The sequence below is a fragment of the Lithobates pipiens genome, unplaced genomic scaffold, assembly GCF_037356315.1.
Source record: "Lithobates pipiens isolate NorthernLeopardFrog02 unplaced genomic scaffold, aLitPip1_a1.2 Scaffold_16, whole genome shotgun sequence".
Classification (NCBI taxonomy): domain Eukaryota; kingdom Metazoa; phylum Chordata; class Amphibia; order Anura; family Ranidae; genus Lithobates; species Lithobates pipiens.
The window spans coordinates 551,885,166-551,911,394 of NW_027507748.1; the positions used below are offsets into that span (position 1 = coordinate 551,885,166).

Here is a 26,229-nt window from a genome sequence, read left to right on the forward strand (position 1 = left end):
CAGATACTGGATCAGACTGCAAGAAAGATAGGGTGCATCTCCAGGGGTAATCTGAAAGGCCTCAAATGCTGTGCTGATAAAGCAAGTGATTGTAAAGTGGGATGGTTGACCAGCCTCCGAGACAGGAGGTTTGCGTGATCTGGAAAGGCTCAAGGACAGTCCACCAGGAGCTTGAGTATATCCAAATGTTGCAAAGTCCTGTGACAGTATTTTGCAATGAAGATCACTGAAACTCACTCCGACATGATGCTGTAGAGCAGACCATGGAAGAGCTGTAGAAGAGGAAAACGTATATCAAAGGGAACCAACCATACCCACAAAGTCTAGAGAGCATTCACTGCATAGGCCTCAGGGTCCCTTAGACCTGGCAACATACTGTACATGTGCATCTCAAAAATTTTGAATATCATCACAAAGTTAATTTCAGTAATTAAATTCAAAAAGTGAAACTCATTCTATATAGATGTGTCACACACAGAGTGATATATTTCAAGCATTTATTTTTTTAACTGATAATTATGACTTGGCTTACAGCTAGTGAAACTCCAAAATTCAGTATCTCAGAAAATTAGAATATTACATAAGACCTATAAAAAAAAGTATTTTTAAAGCGGGATTCCACCCTAAAGTGGAACCTCCGCTGACCGGATCCCTCCCTCCCTCCGGTGTCACAATTGACACCTTTCAGGGGGGAGGGGGGTGGAGATACCTGTCAAAGACAGGTATTTTCACCCACTTCCGGGCATAGACTCCCGTGGGAGTCTACGCCATTTCCTGCCCTGCCGCGCTGTCTGCTGGGACACACACGGGTCCCAGTGACAGCGCGGAGATTTCCTATTGCGCGGCGCGGCTCGCGCATGCGCAGTAGGGAACCGGGAAGTGAAGCCGATTCGCTCCACTTCCTGATTCCCTCACCTAGAAGGGTGGCGACAGCAGCCGAGAGATCGATCGGCCTCGGCATCGCTGGAACCCGGGACAGGTGAGTGTCCATTTATTAAAAGTCAGCAGCTGTAGTATTTATAGCTGCTGGCTTTTAATATTTTTTTTTTTTGGTGGAATCCCTCTTAAATAAAGAAATGTTGGCTTACTGAAAATGTCCATGTACAGTATAGTATACACTATACCAATACTTGGTCGGGGCTCCTATCGGCCTTTAGCTTGCCTGCATTGTTGGGTCTGGCGTCTCTTCTATCTTCCTCTTGACAATACCCCACAGATTGGTAAAGGGCTGCACTGACTTTGGACTTGATAAAATGCAGTGGACCAACACCAGCAGATGCCATAGCTCCCCAAATCATTACTGACTGTGGAAGCTTCACACTGGACCTCATGCAACTTAGATTCTGTGCCTCTCCACTCTTCCTCTGACTCTGGGACCTTGATTTCCAAATCAAATGCAACATTTTCCACAGTCTGTGATGATCTGGGGAGCCATGTTATCTGCTGGTGTTGGTCCACTGTGTTTTATCAAGTCCAAAGACAGCGCAGCCCTCTACCAAGAAATTATAGAGCACTTCAAGCTTCTCTCTGCTGACCAGTTTTATGGGGATGCTGATTTAATGTTTCAGCAGGACTTGGCACCTGCCAACACTGCCAAAAGTACCAGTACCTGGTTGAATGATCATGGTATCACTGTGCTTGTTTGGCCAGCAAACTTGCCTGACCTAAACCCCATAGAGAATCTGTGGGGTATTGTCAAGAGGAAGAAGAGAGACACCAGACCTAACAATGCATACGAACTGTAGGCTGCTATCAAAGCAAACTGGGCTTCCATAACACCTCAGCAATACCACGCCGTAATGCAGTAAGAAGCCTCAACCAAGTATTGGTATAGTATATATACCATACATAGACATACTTTTCAGTAAATCAACATTTCTGTATTAAAAATCTTTTTTTTATTTTTATTTTTTTTATTGGTCTGTAATATTCTAGTTTAAGCACTATGGAATGTAAGCAGCCATTTGGCTTTTTGTTTTTATCAAATTTTTATTAAAATGGGATTACACTATTTCGATGTTTGCATCTTTTTTGCATAACATTCCGGCTGTTATCATTGGTGGAGATAAGGTGGTCATTCCCCACATGGTTCATTTTGGTTATGATAGAAAGCAATTTCTTGCACAAGGCTCATTTGACCGTCCTCTAACCATTAAGGTCAACAACTTCTGGTAAGGAGACATCCATTTTAGAGCACGTTTGGGTGTTCAGTGCAGCTGGTGGAGGTGATCCATTTGCACAGTGGAAGCAACATTTTTTGCATATGTTTATCTACACTTCGGATTTCAATTTGCACAGAGAACCTTCTTTAAAGCCTCATACACACGATAGGACTTTGTACAAACTTTCCCTTGGATTTTTGTACAAAGGGTGTCGGCCGTGAACTTGTATTGCATACACACAGCAGGACTTTTTCAGCCAACTTTCACCAAATCACATGGTTTTTCTGCTCTTTACCGCCACCTTTGGTCAACTTCTGTATTGTTGTCTGATCTTTTGCATTGGTTCTGAGCATGCCTATTTGTACTTTGTACAAAAGTCCTATGGTTTTGTGTACACACGATCAGACTTTGCTCCAACGGACTTTTGTTGCCAGAAAGTTTGTCCGTTCGCACAGCCAACAAAAGTCAGATGAAAACCAAAAAAGTTTGTCCGATGGAGCGTACACACGGTTGGATGTTACTCCAAAACAGCTAATTTGCATGTTTGTTGTCAAAAAGTCTGATCGTGTGTATGGGCCTTTAGAATCGCAAAAAGTTAATGTTTAGGACTTTCTTAAATCTTTATGATTGGACTATCTATTGTTATAAGCACTATTTTATGTTTGATGTTTGGAGATATTTGGATGATTCTAATTTATTTTCAATTTTATAACCAATCTTGATATTTGTGAATAATTTCAGTCACTGTTATTCATCACTGAGCAGTGGTAATATATATTTATTTCAGCGCCTATCACTACACTTATCACACTCCAAGCTAGGAGTCAGGTCCTGCAAAGTTTTTGGAGAAGTGAGGATCTATTCGAAGCACCATTGGACATTGGTCAGGTTGGGGTATTGAACCACAATAGTCCCCAAAAAGACACCAACAACTTTAGGTGGACCAAAATTCTGGCTGCTGAAACATATTGGCCCAAAACTGTTTTCAGCATTAGATCAAAAGAAGAAAAGGTGCTGATAATGGCACCGAAAAGGGGGCGGGGTCTGCACCCGGGTGCCGCACATTGCGGGGGGGGGGGGGGGGGCATCATTCTGGCAGCTCAGTCCTCCCCTCCCTCCTCCTCATGCAGAGTCACGATCTCCCTGTGTCACGGAGCCGCAGTAACAATGTCCGGCCTCCTGTGATAGACGGCACACTGCTCCAAGCACTGATCCCCATATTGCTTTTACTTGTGATTGCATTTTATTCTGTATGCTGGTTTTCATAAATAAAAAAAACACCTTTTTTGACCTGCACCATTGGAAGCCTCCTTCTTTTTTTGCATACCCTCCGGGATGTGAGTGGTTGTTGTTACCATTGAGACCCCACCGAGAGATTTCTGGATCTCCCTGGACCCCTTGGATCGTTCCTGTGGATACGCTGATTTGGATATCCATGCCTGACTGACTTGGTGTCGTTGACATCCAGGTCCACTGGTTCCAGGAAGATTAATTAATCTTATCTTACTTGGTGTCTTGGATGTCACATTTCTTCGGATGTTGTATATACTCAGTTCATCATCTGTTTCCCTATGTGAACAACTGTTTGGCCGGGTGGATTCTGCCTTCTGTTTGGACTGACCTACCTGGGACTTATTTTTTGTTTTTTATCTATTCACAGATGGGACTCAGAATGTTTTAGATTTGAGTTTTGCACAATATTTTATCACTACTGCTTTTTCACTATTAGCGCTACATTTCCACATACCTTTAGCTTATGAATTTTTGTAACATTCTTATGTAGCAGCTCACCATTTTCTTTTCACTGGTTAGCACAATAATTATTTGCACGTTATATCTCTTGTATCATGTCTGCAGTCTCTGACAATCTCCTGTATCATGTCTGCTAGAGGTACACCGAATGGAAATTTTTTACTAATTCTGCCGTGTTTAAGTAAGAGATTGCAAACATGATACAAGAGATGGTTAGGGACTGCAGACTGCATTTTTCTTGCACTAAAAGGTGCAAATAATGGCCAACAATAAACTCATATTAATTTAAATGTATGATATTAATTAAACAGTCGAATACAAATTATATATACAAATATAATATTTTTTTTAAAACTGTTCGGTTTTTGGGTAACTGAATCCTGCATTTTCGGTTTTGGTACCAAAATTTCCATTCGGTGCATCCCTACCAACAACAAATATCAGTTCTGTGTGGTGTTTATCTTTAGAAAATAGTAATTTAGTGGCTATCTGTATATAATTAGATTATCAAAACAATATAAATATATACATAAACACAGCAGTACAATTTCTATTTGGAATCAGCACAAATTGATCTCTACTTTTAGTGGTTTCTCTTTGTATGCCACGGTCTTCTTCTAAAAAACAGCAAATGTTGGGTCTGAAAAAAAATGCAAAACGTAGGGAAAAAAATGGCACTGTTGCCTACAGAACTTATTCCATTTTAAAGAAAAACAAGTTGAAACTGGATTAACTGGTTGTGGTGGACATTAAAGATGTACAATAACAATTCTCCACAAAATAAGCTTAGTTTTATGGAGTTGGGTCATACAGTATATCATGACAGCACTACAGATCATATCTTTAAAAAGAACTATTCCACTTTTCTGGCTACCAAGAAAAAAATAAATAAAACACATACGATTAGCAGGATCCCGAGTTTTTCTACAATATTAAACAACAAACCTCCATTTCTTGGGCTTCTAAGAGAATATTTTTCTCCAGCTGCAGAATATTACGGATCTGTTCTGCAAGTTGATGTGGCTTTTCTTGGTACTCTTGCTGCAATTAAATGGGGAAAAAAAAGAGTTGATCATTTAAACGCATTGATTAAAGGTGTATCCAAAGCCATTTTTTCATGATGGGTAGATTTACTCTCTTTATTTATATTCAGAGTCTCTTTGTGGATTGTTTTAGGAAGAAGAAACTGAGAACTGACCTGGGGTGTGAAGTGGTCCTGTGGTCAGTATGCCTAAAAGGGGCATACCCAAGTATAAAATTTAAATGGAAAGTAAAAGAAAAGCCTCATACACACGATCGGACTTTGTACAAACTTTCCCGTGGACTTTTGTACAAAGGGCGTGGTCCACAAGTTTGTATTGCATACACACGATCTGACTTTTTGACAACAAACACGAACGTAGTGACGTCACAACGTACTGATGACACTTCAAAAGAGGACGTTCAATGACTCCAGCGCCACCTTTGGTCAACTTCTGTATTGTTGTCTGATCTTTTGCATTGGTTCTGAGCTTGCGTATTTGTACCTTGTACAAAAGTCCGATGCTTTTGCGTACACACAATCGGACTTTGCTCCATCGGACTTATGTTGTCAAAAAGTTTGTCCGTTTGCACAGCCAACAAAAGTCCGATGAAAACAGAAAAAGTTTGTCCGATGGAGCATACACACGGTCAGATGTTGCTCCAAAACAGCTAATTTGCATGTTTGTTGTCAAAAAGTCCGACCGTGTGTACGGGCCTTTACACTTGTCCTGGCAACCATTATCAAATGAGGCATTAAATTCAAAATTCCGAGCATTGTCAACAGAACAAGAAAAGAGGAGCAATATTCCGATGTTAGAGAGATGTGCCTAACTCCCGCGTCTGGGGGAGTTTTTACTATTTCCAATTTTGACGGCAATCCAGTAATGGGGTTGATTTACTTAAACCGAAGAGTGCAAAATCTGGTGCAATTCTGGATAGAAACCAATCAGCCCCCAGTTTTTTTTTTTTTGTCAAAGCTTAACTGAACAAGCTGAAGTTAGAAGTTGATTGGCTACCATGCACACCAGATTTTGCACTCTCCGGTTTTAGCAAATCAAGCCTAATATGTTTTAGGGCACTTTCACACTGGCAGCGCCCAGGCATCGGCGGTAAAGAGACTCTTTTAACCCCCGCGGATGGTCGCAAAGGGGTTAAAAGCAACCACAAAGCGTCGCTTGGGCAGCGCTGCCCATTGATTTCAATGGGCAGGGGCGCTTTAGGAGTGGTGTATCCAACGCTCCTACAGCACCTCAAAGATGCTGCTTGCAGGACTTTTTTCAGCGTTCTGCCAGCGCACCGCTCCAGTGTGAAAGCACTCAAGCTTTCACATTGGATTGAAAGGAGAGGCTCTTTACAGTCACTATGCGGGTGCTATTTTTTAGCGCTATAGCGTCTGTAAAGCTCCTCAGTGTGAAAGGGGTCTTACAGCTTTTAAAGTGCACCTGTCCCAGGACTATGGCCATTAGGGCTGGGTTCACACTACACCCTGTTCCAAATTATTATGCCAATTATATATTTTTCCTCATTTACCTAAACAATTGATGTAAACAACAGTCAGCATAATTCTCATATCATCAACTATTAAGAGTACAATTCAATTTTTATGGAGCAAAACTTAATTATTTTTCAAAATAAAAAACTTACATTGCACTGTTCCAAATTATTACGCACAGTAAGTTTCAAAACACTTTATAGGTTGTAAAGAACTGAAAATTGTCACTTGTTGTGTTTGCAGCATATTTACTCAAATCAAAAGCTATTTCAATCAAACTTTGAACAACATTTTAACTTTTTAAACATTTTAACAGGTCATGTTACATTTTAACATAGGACCCCTTATTTGATAGCAACTTCACAAGTCTTGCATCCATTGAACTTGTGGGTTTCAGTTTCTGCTTGAATTTGTTTGCCAGATGTCAGAATAGCCTCCCAGAGCTGCTGTATGGATGTAAACTGCCTCCCACCCTCATAGATCTTTTGCTTGAGGATGCTCCAAAGGTTCTCAAAAGGATTGAGGTCAGGGGAGGATGGAGGCCACACCATGACTTTCTCTCCTTTTATCCCCATAGCAGCCATTGATGCAGAGGTACTTTTTGCAGCATGAGATGGTGTATTGTCATGCATGAAGATGATTTTATTACGGAAAGTATAGTTCTTCCTTCTGTACCAGGGAAGGAAGTGGTCAGTCAGGAACTCCACATACATTGCAGAGGTCATCTTTACACTTTCTGGGACCTTAAAGGGGCTGGCCAGCTCTCTTCCCATGATTCTGGCCCAATACATGACCCCACCACTGCCTTGCTGATGTCGCAGCCTTGTTGGAACAGGGTGGATGTCCACCAACCATCCACTACTCCTTCCATCTGGACCATCCAGGGTTGCATGCCACTCATCAGTGAACAGGACTGTTTGAATATTAGTCTTCATGTATTTTTCTGCCCAATGCAGCCGCTTCTGCTTGTGGGCATTGGTTAGTGGGGCTGAATGGTTTATGCACAGTTGCAAGACTCTGGTGGACTCTACACCTTGATGTCTGTGGGACTCCAGAGGTACCAGCAGCTTCAAATATCTGTTTGCTGCTATGTAATGGTGTTTTAGCAGCTGCTCTCTTGATCCGATGCATGGATCTGTCAGAAATCCTCCTCAATGTGCCTTTATCTGCACGAAAACCGTCTGTGCTCTGAATCAGCCACAAATCTCTTAGTAGTGCGATGATCATGCTTACGTTTTCATGAAATATCTAATGTTTTCATACCTTGTCCAAGGCATTGAACTATTTCACGCTTTTCGGCAGCAGATCCTTTTTATTCCACATATTGCTTGAAAATGGTGCTCTGCTTAATAATGTGGAACACCCTCCTTTAGTAGTTTTTCCTTTAATTGTCCTCACCTTGTGCTCTAATTATCACAGGTGTCTGAGATTGTTTTCAGTGATCAAAAGAGCCCTGAGACACAATGCCATCCATGAGTTAAACTAAAAACAAAATATTTAATCTTTGTGACACTGAAATAGAATTTGCATAATAATTTGGAACAGGTTGTATTGTGAATTGGATGCGGGTTTCCCTGCATCCAATCCGCATTTTAGGAGATTGTGACCGGCTCTTTATGGCTCTCCGGTGCGAATTTGCTCAGGAGTCCTGTGTGTCTTCTGTTCCATTTCAGGTCCGAATTCAGCTGAAAATTTAGGCTGAAATCGGACCTGAAACGGCAAACAGGGACGCACCGGACCTCTGCTGTCAGCCGATCCATACTGCCGTGTGAACACAGCCTAAAATATTTACATAGAGAACAAGAGAAAAATTCAAAGGGACTTTTTTGGTTTGGCATTACTATGAACATCTTTGCATAGCTTTGACCATAGATTTAAGTGGCATTTATGCAACAGCAGGGTAAGCTTGTGGGATCAACACTATTGAACATACATGTGTGTGTTTGTATCTTTGGAATTGTGTTTACGAATTCCCCTCCTGGTGACCTACTGAATGGGTGTTAACACCAAAATGAGTAGGCGACTTCCCAATCACATGACAAACAAGATTATTTCCCAATCACATGATCACTGTTAGGGATGCAGCAATACCTGTTTTTTAAAATGAGTACCAATACCTTTGCTTAAGTACTTGCTGATACTAATTACAGATAACGTACGGTGCAATTTGAGCCGATACAAAATGAATGTGATCAAATCACTGTAAAAAAATAAAAATAAATCGCATGTGATTTGAACAGGAATACTGTGCGATTCCAGTCTGAATCACATGCGGCTTCCCACACCACTCCTGACTGAACCCAGGCTATGCAGCACTGATATGACAGTGGAAGGCTTTTTCCGTCTGTGTCTTTGGTTGCCTCTTTAATTTCATATTCTGTGTTGGTTCCAGAAAAGCGGGAGGGTCGCAAAAAGAACAAAGAATATGCCAAGTGTCTTGAAAATTGAGTGGCTGAGCTTGAGAACCAAAATAAGACTCTGATTGAGGAGATGAAGGACTGGGTTCACACAGGAGTGGCGCAGGAAACCACATGTGATTTGGACAGGAATTGCATCACATTTCTGTTCAAATCACATGAGATTCTTTGCAGTGCAATTTGAGCCCATTCATTTTCATCACAGCGCCGGTGTTGGTTTTGGAGCATTTGCACGAGTACAAGTACTCATGCAAATGCTTAGTATCAGTGAAACTCTAATCAATGTGATTGGCTATCACAGCGGTCACATGAACAAAAAAAAATTGTCCTGTTGGTTCCCAATCACAGCAGAGAATAGGAGCTGCTGGTGACAGCTTGATCGGTGTGCTGGGAGTGCACAGCAGGCAAGCTCTTATCATAGACACTAATGCCCTGTACACACGGTCGGAAATTCTGACGGAAAAAGGTCTGATCGGATCATATTGTCAGAAAATCCAATCGTGTGTGGGTTCTATCGGACTTTTTCCGTCGTAATTTCCGACGGAAAAATTTGAGAGCAGGATATAAAATTTTCTGACAAAAAAATCCAATCTGACTTTTTCCGATCGTTTGTAGAGAATTCCGACAAAGTGCCATGGATGCTCAGATCAAATTATGAGACCAAAGCTATTGGCTACTAGCCTCTACGTAGTCTCGTCGTATGCAATGAACGTCACCTCGATTGGATTTTCCGACAACTTTGTCCGACCGTGTGTATGCAACACAAGTTTCGGCCAAAATCCGTTGGGAAAAAAATCAGACGGATTTTGTGGTCACATTTTCCGACCGTGTGTACAGGGCATTAGAACCACATGGAATATATTCCTGGTGCCGAATATATATTAGACCAGTAGGAAGATGTTAAAACATGCTCTCAATGACCTCTGTAGCTGCATGTACTTTATAGTAATTTATTTTAATATATGAAAATGCTGCAGAAATCTCCCTCCACAGAGTCTGGCTGCATCCATTTTAGCAGTGGGCAGCTGAAACTGCTGCTTGTTAAACTTCCTGGATTTACACAGACACACAGAGGCACACACACATATACAGTATCTCACAAAATTGAGTATACCTATACCCAGGGCCGCTGATAGGGCAGTACAACCAGCCCTGTTGTACCGGGCCCGGCCAGCAGGGGGGGCCCGAGCAGCTTTTAACTTCTAGCTAAAAAAAAACAAAACAAAAAAAAAACGAAATAACTATATTAACCTGCACCCACTTGATTACTAACATATATAAGGAATATATATTCATTTCCTGGGCCCCATCAGGTTACCAGAGGGGCCCAGGAGGTGAAAGCAGAAGAGGGACTTTTTTTCTATTTTCGGGTGCAGGGATACAATGCTGTGCCGCATGCTGTTCTCAGTATACCTGCACAAACTAAAGTTCTTCCTGCTCACTGTATGCCTCTCCGGCGGATGGATATTACTGTTATACGGCTCCCTTCATCCAGTAAGTGCTGCAGCTTGAGGGACTTATCACTGGGACGGCTGAGACAGACAGAGCAGCAGGAGTAATCTGGACAATGGCAGTGGTGCACAGGCAAGCAGTCCCCTGCACACACACACACACACTGACAGGTCACACTATTGTAGCATGTGCAGTCCCTAGACTCTGTGTGCTCATGGTTATTATCATTATCATGATCAGGGCACAGTAGGTGCTGTATGGCTCTGTCAGTGTAACATGACTGTGTGGTGCTGACTTTCCTGATATATGACTGTACTGTGTGTTACAGACTATAACTCAGCACAGCCATAACAAAGTCAGCATCACACAGTCATGTTACACTGACAGAGCCACACAGCACCTGCTGTGCTCTGATCATCATAATGATAATGACCATGAGCACATAGTGAGATGCTACTTTTACACATGTGATGGGGGAAGGGACAGTAAAAATACATAGCCAAGCTGCATTTTTACCACCCCCAAACCACTCTCCTTTCATAACCTTTCACCCAAGCTTTGCAATTAGGTCCTTTTTCATGCAGACCTGATTGAAAGCTCCGTATGAAGACACAAACTGAATGGGCACAGATGTCAAAACACTGACATCTCTCCCATTCAGATGCAGTTATGATTGGTGGGGCGCTGTAAATGTTAAATGTTCCAGCTCCTGCCTCCTGCCCTGACAGCGTGGAGGCAGGGGTGGGGTTATGGGCGGAGCCAGGATGGGTTGTGGGCGGGGTCAATGGGGCCCCGTCAGGTAGGCTGTATGGGGCCCCATGATTTCTAACAGCGGCCCTGCCTATACCCCTCACATTTTTGTAAATATTTTATTACATCTTTTCATGCGACAACAAATGACACTTTGCTACAATATAAAGTAGTGAGTGTACAGCTTGTATAACAGATGTACATTTTCTGTCCCCTCAAAATAACTGAACACACAGCCATTAATGTCTAAACTGCTAGCAACAAAAGTGAGTATACCCCTGAGTGAAAATGTCCAAATTGGGCCCAATTAGCAATTTTCCCTCCCCGGTGTCATGTGACTCGTTAGTTTTACAAGGTCTGAGGTTTGAATTGGGAGCTGGTGTGTTAAATTTAGTGTTAATCGCTCTCACTCTCTCATACTGGTCACTGGAAGTTCAACATGGCACCTCATGGCAAAGAACTCTCTAAGGATCTGAAAAAACTAATTGTTGCTCTACATAAAGATGGCCTAGGCTACAAGAAGATTGCCAAGACCCTGAAACTGAGCTGCAGCACAGTAACCAAGACCACACAGCAGTTTAGCAGGACAGGTTCCACTCAGAAAAGGCTTGGCCATGGTCGATTAAGAAGTTGAGTGCACGTGTTCAGCGTAATATCCAGAGATTGTCTTCGGGAAATAGACGTATGAGTGCTGCCAGCATTGCTGCAGAGGTTGAAGGGGTTGGGGGTCAGCCTGTCCCAGACCATATGCCGCACACTGCATCAAATTGGTCTGCATGGCTGTCGTCCCAGAAGGAAGCCTCTTCTAAAGATGATTCACAAGAAAGCCCGCAAACAGTTTGCTGAAGACAAGCAGACGAAGGACAGGGATTACTGGAACCATGTTCTGTGGTCTGATGAGACCAAGATAAACTTATTTGGTTCAGATGGTGTCAAGTGTCAGGTATGGAGTACAAAGACAAGTGTGTCTTGCCTACAGTCAAGCATGGTAGTGGGAGTGTCATGGTCTGGGGCTGAACGAGTGCTGCCGGAACTGGGGAGCTACAGTTTATTGAGGGAACCATGAATGCCAACATGAACTGTGACATACTGACCGCAGAGCATGATCCCCTCCCTACAGAGACTGGGCTGCAGTGTAGTATTCCAACATGATAACAACCCTAAACACACTTCCAAGACAACTTGCTAAAGAAGCTGAGGGTAAAGGTGATGGACTGGCCAAGCATGTCCCCAAACCTAAACCCAATTGAGCATCTGTGGGGCATCCTCAAACGGAAGGTGGAGGAGCTTAAGGTCTCTAACATCCACCAGCTCCATGATGTCATCATGGAGGAGTGGAAGAAAACTCCAGTGGCAACCTGTGAAACTCTGGTGAACTTCATGCCCCAGAGGGTTAAGGCAGTGCTGAAAAATAATGGTGGCCACACAAACTATTGACACTTTGGGTCCAATTTGGACATTTTCACTTAGGGGTGTACTCAATTTTGTTGCCAGCGGTTTAGACATTAATGGCTGTGTGTTGAGTTATTTTGAGGGGACAGCAAATTCACACTGTTATACAAGCTGTACACTCACTATTTTACATTGTAGAAAGTGTCATTTCTTCAGTGTTGTCAAATGAAAAGATAATAAAGTATTTACAAATATGTGAGTGGTGTACTCACTTTTGTGAGAGACTGTATACAGTCACACACACATACACATCACTGCTCGCCTGCACATTTCTCCTCTCTCGATGAATACACATGGATCTCTGCAGTCTCCTGTTATCTCCACCCTCATGCAGCCCCCTCCAGCTCTGTATACAGCCCTTCCAGACTGCCCCAAAGATGCTGCTTACGGGACTTTTTCTAACGTCCCGCAAGCACACCTCCTCAGTGTGAAAGCACCCATTGCAATGAATGGGAGGCAGTTTTCAGGAGCTTTACGGGTGCAATTTCTAGCGCTAAAACGCTTGAAAACTGCCTCAGTGTGGGTTTACATGTACTTTAAAGGCGGACACCAGGCAAACACATAATTACATAGTCTAAATGTATACAGTTTACATTCATAAAAACTGTTTAAGACAAGGTCAATCTCTATGCCTATAGCAACCAATCAGTTTCTATTTTTTATTTCTTCCACAAAGCTTAGAAAATGAAACTATAAGCGTCAGTGAGATTTCACTTTACACATACATACATACATACATAACATTTATAAATGCATTTTCACATTCATGAAAAAGAGCAACAGGGACAATTGTCAAACCAATGGAAGAGAAAAGTTGGAGGAAGTTAAGACTTTTCCTCTTACTTGTAAAGTGCTAATTCAGCTATTTTTTTTTTTGTTTATGCCAGAAAGAGTTAAAGCGGAGGTCCACCCTAAAGTGGACCTTCCGCTCATTGGAACCCTCCCCCCCTCCGGCGCCACAATTGGCACCTTTCAGGGGGGAGGGGGGTGTAGGTACCTGTACAGTACAGGTATCTGCACCCACTTCCGGCGTAGATTCTGCAGAAGGTACGCCCCTTTCCGCAGAATCTACGCCCCTTTCCGAAGGTCCCCCGCTGCCTGCTGGGAAACACACGGATCCCAGCGACAGCGGGGACCATCCTTATCCTTACAGCGCGACTCGCGCATGCGCAGTAGGGAACCAGGAAATTAAGCCGAAAGGCTCCACTTCCTGATTCCCATACCCAAGATGGCGGCGGCAGCACCCGAGAGACGATCGAGAGATCGGCTTCGGGTGCCAACATTGTGGGCGCGCTGGGCGGGTAAGTGTCCTTATTTTAAAAGTCAGCAGCTGCAGTATTTGTAGCTGCTGGCTTTTAAAAAAAAAAAAACGGCGGACTCCCGCTTTAAGCCTCGTACACACGCTTAGATTTTTGGACGACCGCATGTCCGTTTTTTGTTGAATGCTAGTCTCACGTCGAAAGTGAAGAGGTTACTCACAATACGAAAGTTTTCGTACGACAGAATACGTCAGAAGTGACGTAATGTGTTGAATAGTTTTGTATGTATTCTTTTGTTTCTGAATGTGCGTAGTCTTGCGGGTTTTTTTTACGGAAACCATACTACTAAAACGAAAATCGGACGTTGAGTTCACATCTGACAAAAATGTTATATAGTCTGCACATCCAGGTTTTGTCTGCCGAAAAAGAGAAATTGGTGGTCTAAAGCACCGTACCAACGGTCCGAAAATTGTCAGACAGCTTGTCGTACGAATTTTTCCATCCGATTTTCGAATCGTGTGTACGGGCCTTTACATTTTCGGCCATGTTTTTATTTCTGTCATTGACCTAGTTTCTTAGGTTGGGTTCTCACGTATGCGAATTGGATGCAGATTTTTACCGCATCCAATTCGCATGACAGGCAAGTATGACTCAATGGAGCCGGTTCACACATGTCTGGGGCAGCTGCGTTTCAGACTGAAAAAGGGCCAGTACGTGTTTGGGTATGATCCAGGTGCAAATTTAGGCTAAAATTCTGACCTGAAATCGCACCTGAACCGGTGTACAGGAACAGACCAGACCCCAGTCACAAATCCACACGTGTGTGAACCCGGCCTTAGATTTGCCTTTACTTTCTGTCCCTGTGACTCTTGCACAAAATTTGTGTGGGTATCAACAGGACAGGAAGGCTAGGGCAACAATAAAAGAAAAAACACTGTCAGACATGATATCCCTTTTACACTCTACTAAAGATTAATTTATATCTGTGTCTACACTGAGAACATTTCCCATCACTTCCTGTTTAGATGGGAAGTGAGGAGAAAACTCCCCAACAGTTACACAGACAGCAATAAAAACCCCTCCATACTCTATCTGAAATGAAATAAAATGTTTAGGATCGAGTTGAAATTCAAGTTCAGTAACCCAGAGCAACCAATCCAAAGTCACTCTTCTAAAGTCAGATTATTTAAAAAATATATATTCTGCTTGGTTCCCATGGGTAATTGTAGTGGAGGCATAACAAAGAAATACAAAATCTACATTGAATAAGCCCCTTATGCCTATGTGTTTATATATCACAGCTTAAAAACAGAGCACCAATGGCTACCTGTATATCATACTTGAATTTGCGCAGGTTGTGCATTTGCAGCAATTCCTGCCTCTGGGAAAAATGATTATACTGCAAGTCCAGATGCTCCAAGAGATTCTGGAAGTGGACACTGGCCAACGACGGATCCTTTGCTGCCAGCTTCCTGAAAATGAAATAGAATGAGACAAACATTCTCAGTCAAACCTCTTGCAGAAAAGGCCTACTCCTTCATAAGTCCCTATCTAAAGCTGCCCAGGGGTATGAAAGATATGAAAAATGTACTGGCCTTTGAAAACAAAACATGTTTTTAAAGAGTCACCCCCTCAAAACGAATATTTCAAATGGAGGCCTGGACCTCATAAGGGAATTTACTTTGTAGACGACTGCCCACAGATGTCCCCTTCACCTCTTGTAACTCTTCCCCACACATCCACAAAAAAAGAAAAAACCTGTACATACACTTTAGTGAAGTCGTGCTTTGCTGCTTCCCCACTCAGTGTAACCCACATTGCAGAATTCTTATATCCAGCCCTGGTCAGTATTTTGCGCCAGTACAGTGGAACCTTGGATTACGAGCATAATCCGTTCCAGGAGAATGCTTGTAATCCAAAGCACTCGCATATCAAAGCGAGTTTCCCCATAGAAGTCAATGGAAACGAAGATAATTAGTTCCGCATTGACTTCAATTACATGCAATACCGCATGTGGCCAGAGGTAGGGGGGCGCCAGAGAGCCTCGGAAATACTCAGGGACAGCTCGGCTGAACTCGGAAAGGCTCGGAAATACTGGGGGACAGTTCGGCTGAACTTAGAAAGGCTCGGAAATACTCTGAGTATTTCCGAGTCATTCCGAACGGCTCTTAACTATTCCGAGTGTCCCTGGCGCCCCCGCACCTCTAGCCAAATGCGGTACTGCACTGCCCATTAGCTTGAATTCTGCTCCTTTTGCAAGACAACACTCGCAAACCGAGTAAGAATTAAAAAGAAAAAAAAGTTGCTAGTCTTTCAAAATGCTCATTAACCACGTTACTCGTAAACCAAGGTTCCATTGTATGTGCATATTCTATGATTTTTCATAGATTTTGCCATAAGGAATGTATTGTATGTGTGAATACGTGTAATAGAACTGCCTGAAATTACATTCAGAAGTGCTGATGCTCAAACATCAGTACTGTGCAAGAGGCCTAAAAGTGGTTTTCACTGTTTATATTCTTGCACATCTACTTTTGGCTATGATGAGGGGTCCCACTAAGTATCTTTACATTATTTTATAGATAGTGTGACAGGAGTCTTAAGAACACCCCCACGATAGGTGGAAATACTTTAAACCCCCACGGTGGGCAAAGCCAGGCAAAGCCACAAAGCCAGGAAAAATTACGAGAAAGAGAATGTTAAATTGTGACCCAGACAGGAATATGACTTTTGGGTAGGGTTGTTAAAAGAAAAATTCTTATGCGTAGTTATTGTTCACTATATAGTTCTAGGTATACATAGAACATTATGGCAGTTCACGATGTGAGCAAAACAGCTGCAGTAATGAACATTGCATAGTTCACCAGAAATTAATTTCTTTAAAATGTGAATTTAAAGAAAAATACAAACCCAACGAAAAAGGAGTGTACATATACAGTGCACCCGGAAAGTATTCGCAGCGCTTCAGTTTTTCCACATTTTGTTATGTTACAGCCTTATTACAAAATGGATTCATTATTTTCCTCAAAGTTCTGCAAACAATACCCCATAATGACAACGTGAAAGAAGTTTGTTTGAAATCTTTGCAAATGTATTACAAATAAAAAATGAAAATAAAAATAAAAAAATCACATGTACATAAGTATTCAGAGCTTTTGGCTTTAGAGCCGGTTCACACAGCGGGCGATGCGAGGCGACACGACTCGCCTCGCCTCGCTCTCGCAAGTCGCCCCCGTTCTGTACAATGGAACCGTTCTGAGAGGAGCGACTCGAGTCGCTCCGACTCAGAAAAAAGGTTCCTGTACTACTTTTGGGCGACCTCGGGGCGACTTGCATTGACTTCTATACAGAAGTAATTTGCAAGTCGCCGCTGAGGCCGCGGCAGGTCGCGGCGAGGCAAGTCGGAGTCGCCTCGCCTCGCCTGCTGTGTGAACCGGCCCTTACACTCAAAATAGAGCTCAGGTGCAGCCTGCTTCCACTGATCATCCTTGAGATGTTTTTAAAACTTGATTGGAGTTCACCGGTGGTAAATTCAGTTGATTGGACATGATCTGGAAAGGCACATATCTGTCTATATAAAAGGTCCCACAGTTAACAGTACGACCCCTTTCACACCACACCACCCATAACGGGGGGCGGTAAAACACCGCTATTTTTAGCAGCGTTTTACCGCCGGATTTGCGGCGCATTTCGGCCTCTAGTGGGGCGCTTTTACCCCCCGCTAGCGGGCGAGAAAGGGTTAATACCGCCGGCAATACGCCGCAATAGCTGCGTTTAGCCGGCGGTATTACAGCGCTGCCCCATTGATTTCAATGGGGAGCAGCGGTAAACACACCGCTCCTTCACCGCTCCAAAGAAGCTGCTGGCAGGACTTTTCCCTGACGTCCTGCCAGCGCACCACTGTAGTTACAAACAATGGTGCAGCTTTTTTAGGGCGGATTGCAGGCGCTATTTCTAATGCTATAGCGCCTGCAAAACGCCCTGGTGTGAAAAGGGTCTTAATGTCAGAGCACAAACCAAGCCATGAAGTCCAAGGAATTGTCTGTAGACCTCTGAGACAGGATTGTATCGAGACACAGACCTGGCAATGGCTACAGAAAAATTTCTGCAGCAATGAGCACAGTAGCCTCCATCATCTGTAAATGGAAGAAGTTCGGAACCACCAGTACTCTTCCTAGAGCGGGCCGCCCGGCCAAACTGAGTGATTAGGGGACGGTGGGAGGTGACCAAGAACCAATGGTCACACTGAGAGGGCTCCAGCGTTTCTCTGAGAAGAGAGGAGAACCTTCCAGAAGAACAACAATCTCTGTAGCACTCCATCAATCAGACCTGCATGGTAGCGTGGCCAAATGGAAGCCACTCCTCAGTAAAAGGCACATGACAGCCTGCCTGGAATTTGCCACAAGGCACCTGAAGAACTCCCAGGAAACAAAATTCTCTGGTCTGATGAAACTAAGATTAGACTCTTTGGCCTGAAAGGCAAACGTCATCCCCTGGCCTGGAGGAAACCAGGCACTACTTATCACCTTGCCAATACCATCCCTACAGTGAAGCATGGTGGTGGCAGCATCATGCTGTGGGGATGTTTTTCAGCGGCAGGAACTGGGAGACTAGTCAGGTTCAAGGTAAAGATGAATGCAGCAATGTACAGAGGCATCATTTATGAAAACTTGCTCCAGAGCGCTCTGGACCTCAGACTTGGGCGAAGGTTCAGCATAGATAACAAAGGAGTGGCTACGGAACAACTATGTGAATTTCCTTGAGTGAACCAGCCAGAGCCCAGACTTGAACCAGATTGAACATCTCTGGAGAGATCTGAAAATGGCTGTGCACAGACATTCCCTATCCAACCTGATGGAGCTTGAGAGGTCCTGCAAAGAAGATGAGGCTGATGAAGAAGGCATGGTTTTCTTCCAAAACACGTTCCCATTGGCTCTCACAGCAGATGGGCTGACAGCTTCTTTCCACACTCCGGCTGGAGACACACTCCCTGGGCAGACATCCGAAACACCGAACGGACCATCACAGCAACACAAGGCTGCCCGACACCGGCTTCCACTGGACAGATTTCAGGCTCATCAGGCTCCCTCCATACAGCTTGCTCTTTTGCCACCCGGACAGAGAGCCCAGCTCCTGGCTCATACTTGAACAATCCACCACAAACTGCCATCCTCACCCCCACCTGTTTGTGAGTGCTATTGATGATTATATTGACTTTTATTTTTAATAAATTGTGCTACACTATGTCTGCTTTACTACTCTCTTTCCCTTCCTTCTTGTGGTCCTGCAAAGAAGAATGGGAGAAACTGCCCAAAAATAGGTGCGCCAAGCTTGTAGCATCATACTCAAAAAGACTTGAAGCTGTAATCGTTGCCAAAGGTGCTACTTATGTACATGTGATTTTTTTCATTTTTTATTTTTATTAAATTTGCAAAGATTTCAAACAAACTTCCTTCACCATGTCATTATGGGGCATTGTTTGTAGAGTTTTTAAGGAAAATAATTAATTTAATTAGTTTTAGGATAAGGCTGTAACATAACAAAATGTAAAAAAAGTGAAGTGCTGTGAATACTTTCCGGACGGAGTGTATGAGTATGTGTACATACATCTTATAAGGTAACAGATGTGTTTCACCCATGCAAATCAAAGAACATGTTCACTTTAATGCCACAGCAGCATATATTTCCCTTTCCGTCATTAAAGTGATTGTAAACGAAAAAAATGTTATTAAAAAAAAAATAACAAACATGTCATACTTACCTGCTGTCGGGGCTGGGCTCAGCCCTTCCTTCTCTGAATTGTCCGCTCAGCTGTCAGCTAATTGCCAGATCCTATCTCTCCACAGTGACTCACCTGTTGATGATATCCTACTCGTCAGTACTGCTTACTTAAGCCGTCCAGCTCAGATGATCTCTGCCTCCACTTTGGTCAACATCACAGAGACATTCTCCTGCGCTCCTGTTAAAGACTTGCTTGGCTGATATTCCTTCTGGCTCTAGATCCTGCTTGCTGTTCCACTACACTGATTCCTGGCTTCCGGACTTTCTGGCCTGTCTGACTCATACGTTCCAGTTACCGAACTTTGGCTATGTAAGACTACGTTTATTCTATTTACTTTTATTATTAAACAAGTGGGATTTAACTGTACTTCTGTCTCGGTCCGATATATGGTTTCTGACAGTAGGTGAAGGCCATTAATTCAGAAGATGCAGTCAATCCAGTTGTTGGTAATATTTGTTCTAGATTGGATGAGCAGGATCACCATATGGATCAGTTTGCCATGCTGTTATAAACGCTCCTGAGTTGCAGGGCTCACCTGGAATCTGCCACTGTGGCTGCTCCAGTACAACTTGTGTTGCAGGCTGTGCCTGCTGCTGCTCCAGTCTCTGTGCAGGAACCCGCCTCTGTGTAGGAGATATGTCTGGTTCCGCTCCATTTCCCCAGCGATTTGGCGGTGATCCAGTCCAATGCAGAGGGTTTCTCAACCAGGTTGAGATATACTTTGATATTCTGCCCCAGGTGTTTCCCACGGACAGAAGCAAAGTAGGTCTTGTGATATCTTTGCTTTCTGAGAGAGCTTTGGCCTGGGCAAACCCTCTATGGGAGACACAAAACACAATGGCCAGAGTTACCCAGAGTTTGCGGCTTCCTTTAAAAGGGTATTTGACGTTCCCGCACCCTCCACTTCTGCTGCCAAGTGCCTCATGTCCATCAGAGTACGAGAAGTGAGAGGATGCTTGGAACAATAAGGCCCTCATAGCTGCTTTTTTCATGGTCTCTCGGATACCATCAAGGATGAGATAGCAGCCAGAGATATACCCACTGAGCCGGAGAAGTTGATGACGTTTGCCATCCTCACTGACTCCAGACTCAGAGAAAGATTCTCTTTTAATGAGCGCTTGCCGAAGCTTCCTGTACATTTGTCTCTGAGCTTTGCAGTCCCACCATTGTCTCCCTCACCTCCCCATGCCTCATGGTACCGAGAAGGTGAACCCATGCACTTGGGCTTCACGCATCTCTCTGCAGATGAGAGCACCTAGGAGGGAGATATTATGCCTTTATTGTGGCCAGGCAGGCCACTTTTTGTCCTACCCGTCCAGGAAACGCTGGAACCTTGAGGTCCTGTCACGGACAGACCTTAGGTGGTGTTGTTTCGTCCCCAGTTATCCAGAAGGATAAGCCCCTGGTTCCAGTTACCCTTTCATTTACCCTTTCATTTGCGGAGTCGTCCATCGAGATACTTGCTCTAATTGACTCTGGGGCTGCAGGCTTGTTCATTGATGCTGCCATTGTATCGAAGCACTTGATTCCGCTGCAGCTGCGTGACACTCCACATGCCATTGAGGCTCTTGACGGGAGACCTCTACAGCCTGCCCGTGTGGCTCATGAGACTGTTCCATTGCCCATGGCCGTAGGGGCCCTTCTCCATGAGATAATCCAATTCCAAGTTATTTCCTCACCTAAGTTTCCTACCAGGTCTGGCTGTCATCTCGCAACCTCCGACTTCGTGTTCCCTCTCTAAAGTTTGCACCTTGGTTTATTGGGCCTTTCCGTATTCTCTGCAGGATTAACCAAGTGGCTTACGCTTTAGACTTTCCTTCTAATATGTGTATGTCAAATGTATTTCATGTCTCCTTATTAAAACCTTTGGTTTGCAACCGCTTTACCACGTCGGTGCCACGTCCTCACCCCGTACAAGTTGAAAACCATGAGGAGTATGAAGTACAGTCCATTGTTGACTCCTGTAGGTTCCGTAGGCACATACAGTAGCTGTTGCATTGAACAGGGTATGGCCCGGAGGAATGCTCTTGGGTCTCATTCTCAGACATACATGCCCCTGTCCTTCTCCGCGATTTCCATAAACATTTTGCCCTCAAGCCTGGTGCTCCTCCGAAGGGGCTCAGCCCTCCTTCTCTAAGCTGACCGCTCAGCTGTCGGCTTATTGCCAGCTCCTATCTCTCCACAGTGATTCACCTGTTGATGATATCCTGCTCGTCAGTCCTGCTTACTTAAGCCGTCCAGCCCAGATGATCTCTGCCTTCGCCTTGGTCAACATCACAGAGACTTTCTCCTGCGCTCCTCTTAAAGACTTGCTTGGCTGACATTCCTTCTGGCTCCAGATCCTGCTTGTTGTTCCACTACGCTGATTCATGGCTTCCTGACTTTGTGGCTTGACTGACTGTCTGTTTCAGTACCAAACTTTGGCTATGTTTGATCTATTTACTTTTATCATTAAACAAGTGTGTTTTAACTGTACTTCTGTCTCTATCTGATTCATGGTTGCTGACACCTGCTCAGTGCAGTGGTTTTTTTCACATAGTAGTCCTAATCCTCTTCTTCTCGGGTCCCTCGCTGGGGCTATGGGCCCCTCCACCCTTGCCGAGTTCCCCTATAGAAAGCTGCTTATTATGGGGGGTACTCATGCATGCTCACTCTCGACCCGGCTCTCTGCCTCCATAAGACACCCTGCCCCCACTGCCTCACTGACTGTGATTGACAGCAGCAGGAGCCAGCCAGGAGGGAGAGAGAGAGATCTTGTGTACATCGGTGGATCAAGATCGGGCTTAGGTAAGTATTAGGAGGGCTGAGGGGGGGAGTTGCATACTGAATTTTTTTTGTTTGCCTTAGTGTATAGAACGCATCAAGGTAAAAAACCTTCAGACTTTACAAACACTTTAATCTGTCTCTCTGTTCAGCTGGCAAAAGTAAGGAAAATAAAAGAAAATTTGCATAAGCTTCAATTTATCTCGACAGAGCTTAGACAGGTACGAGGATCATCTCCACACTACCATGTAACAATGCTTCGACAATCACAACCCTACTGTCACTAGACCAAAAGTAGAGTGAACAACATGCTCCTCCATACATAGAAGTACCAGGTACCGAGTCTTCAAAAAGTATTCATACCCCTTGAAATATTTCACATTTTGTCATGTTACCACCAAAAATGTAATTGGGATTTTATGTGATGGACCAACACAAAGTGGCACATAATTGTGAAGTGGAAGGAAAATGATAAATGGTTTTCACATTTTTTTACAAATAAATATCTGAAAAGTGTGGGGTGCATTCGTGTTCAGCCGCCCGAGTCAATACTTTGTAGAACCACCTTTCACTGCAATTACAGCTGCAAGTCTTTTTGGGCATGTCTCTACCAGTGTTGCACATCTAGAGAGTGAGATTTTTGCCCACTCCTCTTTGCAAAATAGCTCAAGCTCTGTCAGATTGGATGGAGAGCATCTGTAAACAGCAATTTTCAAGTCTTGCCACAGATTCTCAATTGGATTTAGAGTATGAATATGAATATGTGTTTATCTAAACCATTCCATTGTAGCTCTGGCTGTATCTTAAGGGTGTATCTTGCTGGAAGGTGAACCTCTGCCCCAGTCTCAAGTCTTTTGTAGACTCTAACAGGTTTTCTTCTAAGATTGCCCTGTACTTGCTCCATCCATCTTCCCATTAACTCTAACCAGCTTTCCTGGCCCCACTTTAGAAAAGCATCCCCACAACATGATGCTGCCCCCAGCATGTTTCACAATGGGGATGGTGTTTTCAGGGTGATGTGCAGTGTGTTAGTTTTCTGCCACACATAGCGTTTTGCTTTTAGGCCAAAAAGGTCACTTTTGGTCTCATCCGACCAGAGCACCTTTTTCTGTTTGTTGTGTCCCTCACATGGCTTCTGGCAAACTGGAAAGGGGACTTCTTATGGCATTCTTTCAACAATGGCTTTCTTCTTTCCACTCTTCCATAAAGGCCAGTTTTGTGGAGTGCATGACTTATAGCTGTCCTGTGGGCAGATTCTCCCATGAGAGCTGTGGATTTCAGCAGCTCCTCCAGAGTTACCATGGGCCTCTTGGCTGCTTCTCTGATCAATGCTCTCTTTGCCCAGCCTGTAAGTTTAGGTGGAGGACCATGTCTTGGTATGTTTGCAGTTGTGTCATACTCTATATTCTGATGATGGTTAGAGCAGTGCTTCATGAGATGTTTAAGCTTTGGGATATTTTTTTATAACCTAACCCCGCTTTAAACCTCTCCATAACTCTATCCCTGATCTGTCTGGTGTGTTCCTTGGCGTTCATTATGCTGTTTGTTCACTAAGGTCCTCTAATAAACCTCTGAGGGCTTCACAGAACAACTGTATTTATACTGAGACCAAGTTACACATAGGTGGACTCTATTCACTAATTAGGTGACTTCTGATGGCAATTGGTTCCACTAGATTTTAGTTAGGGGTATCAGAGTAAAGGGGCTGAATACAAATGCACACCACACTTTTCACATATTTGTAAAACCTTTTGAAAACCATTTATCATTTTCCTTCCACTTCACAATTATGTGCCACTTTGTGTTGATCTATCACATCAAATCCCAATAAAATACATTTACATTTTTGGTTGTAACATGAAAAAAGTGGAAATTTTCAAGGGGTATGAATACTTTTTCAAAGTACTGTATATTATTCACTCCTAGCTGCTGAATGGAGCAGTGGAAAGAAAAGGAGAGTTGAGTATGTGTTGCAGGGAGGAAGGTAATAAAGCAAAACCTTTCTGTCAAAACGATTCTGCCTGCACGTGCCACCCCACTGCAGTATATGTACAGTGAGGGAAAACAAGTATTTGATTGCCTGCAGATTTTGTATGTTTGCCCACTGACAAATAAATTATCAGACTATAATTTTAATGGTAGGTTTATTTTAACAGTGAGACAGAACAACAAAAAAATCCAGAAAAACGCATTTTGAAAAAGTTATAAATTGATTTGCATTTTAATGAGTGAAATAAGTATTTGATCCCTTCCCAAAACATGACTTAGTACTTGGTGGCAAAACCTTTGTTGGCAATCACAGAAGTGAGACGTTTCTTGTAGTTGGGTGCCAGGCTTGCACATATCTCAGGAGGGATTTTGTCCCACTCCTCTTTGCACATCAGTCATTAAGGTTTTAAGGTTGACATTTGGTAACGCGCACCTTCAGCTCCCTCCACATATTTTCTAGGGGATTAAGGTCTGGAGACTGGCTAGGCCACTCCAGGACCTTAACGTACTTGTTCTTGAGCCACTCCTTTGTTGCCTTGTCCATGTGTTTTAGGTCATTGTCAAGCTGGAATACCCATTCACGACCCATTTTCAATGCCCTGGCTGAGGGAAGGAGGTTCTCTCCCTTTAAGACAGTGATCCTAATCTCAGCTCCTTACCTGTATAAAATACACCTAACCTGGGAGCCAGAAATCTTGCTGACTGATAGGGGATCAAATACTTATTGCACTCATTAAAATGCAAATTCATTTATAACTTTTTTTGAAATGCGTTTTCTGGATATTTTTGTTGTTATTCGGTCTATCACTGTTAAAATAAATCTACCATTCAAATTATTGACTGATTATTTCTTTGTGGGCAAACATACAAAATCAGCAGGGAATCAAATACATTTTTCCCTCTCTGTACTGTGACTGGTCAGCAAGTGGTTAAGAATGCTTTCAGAAACAGAAGTGCCAATAGTTTAATTTTATCAATAACAAAATGGAGAGTGAATGCAGAGAAGAGAAATCTAAATGAAATCAATATTTGGTGTGACCTCCCTTTGCCTTCAAGACAACATCAATTCTTCTAGATATACTTTCACACAGTTTTTGAAAGAACTCAGTAGGTAGGTTGTTCTAAACATTTGGGAGCACTAACCATAGATCTTCTGTGGATGTAGGCTGCCTCATATCCTTCTGTCTCTTCATATAATCCCAGACAAACTCAATGTTCAGATCAGGGCTTTGTGGGGGGCAAACCATTACTTCCAGGACTACTTATTCTTTTTTTACGCTGAAGATAGTTCTTATTGACATTGGCAGTATGCTTGGGGTTATGCTGCAGAATACATTTGGGGCCAAATCACATGCCACCCTAATGGCATGGCATGATGAATAAGTATCTGCCTGTATCTCTCAGCATTGAGGACACCATTGATCTTGACCAAATTTCCAACTCCATTTACAGAAATGCAGCCCCAAACATGCAAGGAAACTTCCACCATGCTTCACTGTTGCCTGCAGACATTCATTGTACCGCTCTCCAGACCTTTGGTAAACAAACTGTCTCCTGCTACAGCCAAGTATCTCAAATTTGGACTCATCAATCCAGAACTCCTGCTGCCATTTTTCTGCAACCCAGTTCATGTGTTTTCATGCATAGTTGAGTCGCTTAGCCTTGTTTGCATGTCAGAGGTATGGCCTTTTGGCCACAATTCCTTCAACGAGACCACTTCTGGCTAGACTTCTCTGGACAGTAGATAGGTGTACCTGGGTCCCATTGGTTTCTGCCAGTTCTGTGCTGATAGCACTGCCAGACATCTTTCAATGTCAAAGGGAAGTATGATGTGTCTTCAGTTTTTGTATTAAGTTTCCTTGGCCGACCACTGTCTATGGTCCTCAGCATTGCCCGGTTTTTTGAGCTTCTTCAAAAGAACAGCACATCTTAGAAC

The 26,229-nt window shown here is 43.4% G+C and overlaps 1 protein-coding gene across 5 annotated transcripts in view; it reads right to left on the bottom strand.

Annotated features, from left to right (window-relative positions):
* The window catches only part of STAT2 (signal transducer and activator of transcription 2), a 217,769-nt gene that overhangs the window by 171,487 nt on the left and 20,053 nt on the right, over window positions 1-26,229 (bottom strand). For 2 of the 5 annotated variants that reach the window (XR_013274624.1, XM_077483450.1), the window contains exons 3-4: window positions 15,087-15,231; window positions 4,860-4,955 (exon numbers count right to left, since the gene is read on the bottom strand). Coding sequence is in view for 4 of the 5 variants with exons in the window: in XM_077483450.1 (XP_077339576.1) it covers window positions 4,860-4,955; window positions 15,087-15,231 (241 nt within the window). In the remaining variant the exon portion in view is untranslated. Of the gene's footprint in view, window positions 1-4,859; window positions 4,956-15,086; window positions 15,232-26,229 lie in introns of those variants that run through there. The other 3 variants (XM_077483451.1, XM_077483452.1, XM_077483454.1) reach the window with 2 other exon arrangements.